Source organism: Octodon degus, unplaced genomic scaffold, assembly GCF_000260255.1.
Source record: "Octodon degus isolate 3935 unplaced genomic scaffold, OctDeg1.0 scaffold00017, whole genome shotgun sequence".
NCBI classification, from domain to species: domain Eukaryota; kingdom Metazoa; phylum Chordata; class Mammalia; order Rodentia; family Octodontidae; genus Octodon; species Octodon degus.
This window is the reverse complement of record NW_004524593.1, coordinates 16,172,402-16,178,371: the sequence shown is the minus strand read 5'-3', so window position 1 is coordinate 16,178,371 and position 5,970 is coordinate 16,172,402. Positions and strand designations below refer to the sequence as shown.

General features: G+C 53.1%; 1 protein-coding gene across 1 annotated transcript in view; it reads left to right on the top strand.

Moving 5' to 3' along the window:
* Ptpn14 (protein tyrosine phosphatase, non-receptor type 14) overlaps positions 1 to 5,970 on the top strand; it is a 171,736-nt gene that overhangs the window by 115,018 nt on the left and 50,748 nt on the right. Inside the window, exon 6 of the mRNA XM_004626869.2 lies at positions 620 to 644. Within this exon, the coding sequence (XP_004626926.1) occupies positions 620 to 644 (25 nt within the window). The remainder of the gene's footprint in view (positions 1 to 619; positions 645 to 5,970) is intronic.

The window sequence follows — 5,970 nt, the reverse complement described above, 5'->3', positions numbered from 1 at the left end:
CTCTGGCCCAGGTCTTTCTGTCACGAGGTCCCTATTCAGGTGTCACCTCCAAGCGCATCTCTCTGTCCTTGATGGCCTGCCTATGTGACACATGCTAACCACCGTGTGTGTGCACACACACTCATGTGTACACACTCAAGGACCCCTTCAGTGTGAAATCTTACGCATTTCTTTATCCTGTCTGCCTCGTGGTCCTCAGGCAGGGCCCATCCGTCTTGCACATGACTAGGTGGCACAGGGCGCGTGTGGCCTGTATGTGTGAAGTAGGGCACCTCTTCCTGGACAGAATGATCAGCATGCCAAGATTAAGAGTCCTGGGGAGATGTGTTGGTTGCTGGGTTGGCAGCAGGAGGGTTCGAGAGGAAGTCTGGGCACACAGGCATGGGCGCATGGAGGAGCAGCCTCCGCCTGGCTTGTGAGCTTGACTTCCAGAGCTCCTTAGTGTCACCAATTACCTTTTCTGGAGCAGCTGCTTGGCCAGGACCCTGGCCTGCGTAGGTGACCCCAGGGGTGGACTGATACGAGCAGCGGTTCATGCTTTCAAGGAGACTGAGCCAGGAGAGTGAACAGGAGGAGTGCAAGATCGACCAGCTTGCCAAGGGTAGTAAGGCATGGTCAGGATTTGGCATGTTCAGATGCCACAGGCTAGGAGGACGAAGGAGGCTTCCAGGCTACAAGATGTGGGCTGTGGTCCACGGGAGGGTGGGCTGCGAGGGACAGCGAGGCAAGGGGCGGGGTGTTCCGGAAGGGCAAGGTGAAGCTTTCGCTCTAGCTTGGTGGGGTTTGGGGTTATAGGGGGTAGTAGGGGTTAAAACTGCTGAGGTGTTGCAATGCCTGGGCTCCCCCAGCACCTTGCATGGACTAGGAGTCATTTTGTGGGATAAGGCAGGTTGGGGAGCTGTGGATGTTTGGGAACAAGATGGGCAGAACCTGGCTTCTTCTCCCTTGTGAGGGTATCTAGTGATACTTTCAGGTATTTAAATTTTGGAAAAGTATTTTTATGATAACTGGGTTTTAGACCCAGGGCACACACTCAGCGACATCTCCAGCGCCCACCCTAACATCGTTTTTAGACAGGATCTTGCCACACCATGTGGGACTCAGCTTGGGATCTGCCTGCCTCAGACCCTGCAAGTGCTGGGCTCACAGCTCTGAGCCACTGCACCTGACCTGAGAAGTGTACTTTTTTGCTTCTGTAAGTGTTAGCTCAGCCATTACAACCAGTGTGGTACCACTTCTTTGGTTCTCTTGTGGATGATCTATGAGGTCTCTGTAATTATTTCTTGTTTTGTTTTTTGTGACTGGGTCGTGCTATACAGCTCAGGCTGGTCTCAAACTCTCAGCAGTCCTGCCTCTCTGCCTACCAAGTGCTGGGATCGCGGCCATGTGTCACCACGCCCAGCTGCAGTTGCTTTCTTCCTGAAGTTTTTCCTTCTCTTCGGCTTCATCTTGACTTTTGACCGTGATTCTGACTTTGCAGTGACTGAGGTGTTGACGTCAACAAGGTCCTTTCCAAGGAATGGCTTGCCAAGTAGTGTGAAGTTGGTCATTCTGGCCCCTTGTACCTTCCCCAGGGAGGCCCCGTCTCAGCATGTACACAGCGCCTTACCAGTTGTCAATTACAGTCAGGCCCTCTGAGGTCCCCTTCTGTTGGTGGCTGGCGTAGTGCCTGATGTCAGAAAGCCAGCTGTGTGCTGCCCAGGATGCTCCCTGCAGCCTCCCTGCACCCCATGGGTAGTGTCTGGGGTCCTCACCTGCATCTGGTAGGGCAGTTTCTGGGCAGAGGGGTGACCACAGGAATGCCTTAGGAACCAGTGCTGGTGGACATGAACACTCTGTGAACTACACCTGCAGGAAGCAGACCGAAGGGCCTCCTTGGAGCACAGCCTGCTGCTCCTTCTTGTAGTCAAGGTCAGATGCAGACCTGGTGTTCAGTTCTGTATGACTAGGACCAGGAAGATGGGACTCTTTGTATTAGTATGGGGGAAGATTTAACTGGACCCAAGCTTGCCTTGTTTTCAGAGTCTAGGGAGATACTGCACATCTCGTACTTTTTCAGTCTTAACTGTTCTCTGTGCACGGGCTGTTTCTGATGCTTATTCAACCCACCCATCCCAGCAGCCTCCCTTCAGGGACACGCCAATTGGGAGAGCACTTCCTGATCGGGTTGAGTGTCAGTGAAGTTAAAACGACACTCCAGGGCTGGCCAAATAGCTCAGCAGATTAAAGCACCGGCAACCAGGCTCCGGGGCTGGGGGTTCGATACTGGAAATGCCATGCTGGCCCCATACCTGGGGTGCATTGAGATGGCAATTGAGACTGGGCGTGGTGGTGCATGCCTGTAATCCCAGCTCTTGGGAGGCTGTAAACACGCAGATCACTGGGAGTCCGATCTGGTACTGAGACCCTGAACACCTTGTAGACCCTTCCCTAAAATACAAAATAGATAAATGAATGAATAAACTGACATCCCCACCTGTCCTCGTGCTTGGCATGAGCACAGGCCTGCTGCTTTTAGACCACATGCAGTCTGTGTCAGGAGTGTTGCAGAGCGCTGATCATTTTCCACAGTCCTTTCCATTTCTTTGTCACGGTGCCTGTGGGAAGAGCCTGGGCTGACTGCTGACCTGCTGATCAGTGTTTCCACTCAAATTCACCTGATTAAAGTTAAACTGGGGGCTGGTGAGATGGCTCAGTGGTCTAAAGCACCTACTTAGAACAAGCTTAGCAAAGCACAGGGACCATGGTTCAATCCCCCAGCACCACATGCCAGCCAGCCCCGCCCCCTGGTGGGCTGAGCTGGCCACACACACACACAAATAAATAAATAAAATTTAAAAAAAATATTAAAAAAAAAAGTTAAACTGAATAAAAACTCCACTTCCTCAGTGGCACTGGCTGCATTTTAAATGCTCGGTAGGGGTTCGGGAGATAGCTTGGTGGCCTAAGAGCCTGCCTTGCAAACACAAGGTCCAGAGTTTGATCCCCAGTACTGCATGCTGTCTCAGCCCCGAAACCAGGCATGGTGACACAGGCCTGTAATCCCAGTGCTAGGGAGGCTAAGACAGGAAGATCCCTGTGAATCAGGTCTGTGTAGGGAGATCCTTTATCAATTGAAAAAAAAAAAAAAAATGCTCAGTAGCCACTGGGGTGACAGAAGCTGGTGTTGCCCTCGTGTCCAGCTGAGCTGTGATTATTCGCAGGCTTCTGCCTGTGCCCCCTCCTTTCCCCTCCACCTGTGTCCCTGCACCCCAAGCTACATTACATGCTGGGTGCTGTGCGCCTGGTGCCTTACGGCCTCTGCCCAAGCCCTGGCTATTGTGGCCACGTGGCTGTGTGCGCAAGTTAGTGAACTTTTAAGGCTCAGTGTTCTCATCTCTCACAAGTTTAACAATTCTGATCCTGCCATGAACTCTCAGGGGGAAGAGTGCACGTGGTGAATTCTCAGGGACGGCTCATGCAGCCGTCTCGGCGCCGCCGTCCCCACTGCCCACGTTCCTGTGTCTGTGCAAACGTGAAAGGGTGAAGAGTGTGCAGACAGCACTTGGAGAATGAGCAGAGGACAGGCAGCAGGCCCGGGTCATTAGCCAGCCTTGTGTAGGCCGCTGGGAGTTCCCTAGCACTTTCTGGACCTTGAGGACTTTGGAGCAGCCACTGTGGCAGGGCCTGGGGTGACCCAGCAGTGACTGCAAGAGGAACAGCTGCCTGCATTTGAATAGAGGGACTCACAAGCGGGAATGGGGGTGAACACAGAACTGCAGTGGAGGTGCGGAGGCATCAGCGAGGAAGGGCTGAGAGGGCCTGCAGAAGGGGAGAGGGCATCCAGGGGAGGCGAGGCGTACATCCCCTGGGGGACAGAGGGGCAGACAGCCTGAGGATGGGGCGACATTGCTTGCGTTGGATGCTTCTTCCCAGAAGGGCATCTGTGAGCTTCAGGGAGAGAGGCGCAGCTGCTCCCATTGAGAAGAGATGTTTGCCCGATGCCGTGAGCCGTGGGAGCGGAAGTCGAAGGGAGCCTGGCCACACCAGAGGAGGGCCGAATGCCAGGCCCAGGAGTTGACCTCTTTGAGGAGCAGCAGGGAGCCCCAGAGGGCTGTAAACCTTCTGCTTGGTTCCACTGGAGCTTTCAAAGAGAGGAATGCATTCCTTGGATGGGGGAGGGAAGGTAGGATGAATGGCTATGTTTGATCTTACAAAGGAACTGAATTTGTCAAATGGTGTTTCTGCAGCCGAGAAAAGAACAAAGTTAAGTACACAGGGCATTGCTCCGCAGGTGTGAGGCCCTGTGCAGGCATGCCCTCTGCCGCCCTGCGATCACCCACCGCATCCTCTGGGGGACGCATGCAGGGGCTACTTAGGGGAGCACAGTACCTGGGGTTCCTTTGGGTCTTTCCTTTCTTGCAGAGGAAGAAGCAGAGGCTTAATGGAACCCTTGTGGATCTTCTTTCCCATTTATTCAGTCATCTCCTGACTTTTGCTTTTTCAAAGTTAACACTGAGTTATTCTTCCTCCTCGATGGTGAGACCCATGCACGGCTGTGTGTCTGGGCTCAGAGCCAGGACCGAGCGCAGAGCGGGAAACAGAGCACACGCTTGATGCGGTGGCGTGTGCGGTCTCCGTGGATGGCCACGTAGGAAGCGGCAGGTTAATCCCTTGGAAACGAGAGCTCCTGTGGTTCCTCTGTTCTCTCGAGGCCCTCAGGAGCCATGGTCGGCAGGACCTGCAGCACTGTAGAGTATGGACATAGTGGACACTGTGGACATAGTGACAGCCTCCTTCTCTACGTTTCATAAGTACCATTTTTTCCCATGTTAATATTTTGAGATTGGCCATCTCTTAACAGAGTTGAAGCATCCATTCAGGGGTAACATCTCTTCCACGAGATGTTAACTTCAGGGCAAATCTCCACATAAATGGGATTTTTGGAAGCAAAGGGAACAAGTCACTTTGTGGGATTTTTGTCAAGATACCAGTCCAGGCTAGGGAATCCCAGGAGTATGAGCCCCGGGGCGCCCTCAGCGGGACAAGCTCGGAGTCGCTCCTGCCGTCCCCTCAGGCTCGGCCAGCCGTGGACGCCCAGGTTCTCAGGAGGTAGCTCTCAGGACGCACTGGCCAGCTGTGTCCCTTGGCCGAGACTCTAGCTCTGCACCCCTGCTTCCCATGGGCTCCCTGCACCCTTGTAGCCCCAGTGGCCGTCTCTGCCCTCACAGCTGCCGGGTGACACTCAGGTGAGCCTGCTCTACCCACCTGTGGCTCCGATTCATTTGCCAGTGTCATAAAGATGGACAACGAGGCCCGGCACAGTCCCTTCCTGGGTTCAGGGAGGTTGAAAGGGCGTAGACCTAGAAATCCACGAATCTTCATGCTCTGAATGCTGAAAATGTGTGCATAAGTATAAGCAATCCTGTATGAGTGCAGCTGAGAGACAGAGGGAGGAAGGCGGATGGAAACAGGGCTCTGCCCAGGCCCTGCGGAAGTTCAGTGGCAACCCCAAGTGCACCTGGAAATAGTCTTGAGTTCTACTGCAGAGGTGTTACCACAGTAGGACCTGTGGCTCAGTCTTAAACGCTACAGCCCTCACTGTGAGGAAGTGAAGGAGAGATTGAGGGAAAGCAAAACTTCATAAAGATCTTCCCTCCCTTTCCTTCCTTCCTTTCCTTCCTTCCTTTCCTTCCTTCTTTCTGTTTGTGTTTTTGGAGGTCCTGAGGACTTGAACCCTGGACCTTTGCAATGAGCTACACCTCTGGCCCTCTTTTAATTTTTTTTAAAGCTTTATTGAGATATAATTTACATACTTTTTTTTTATTTTTTTATTTTAACATTTATTTATTGTGTGTGTGTGGCCAGCTCAGCCCACCAGGGGGCAGGGCTGGCTGGCATGTGGTGCTGGGGGATTGAACCGCTGTCCCTATACTTTGTCAAGCTTGTTCCAAGTAGGTGCTTTAGACCACTGAGCCATCTCCCCAGCCC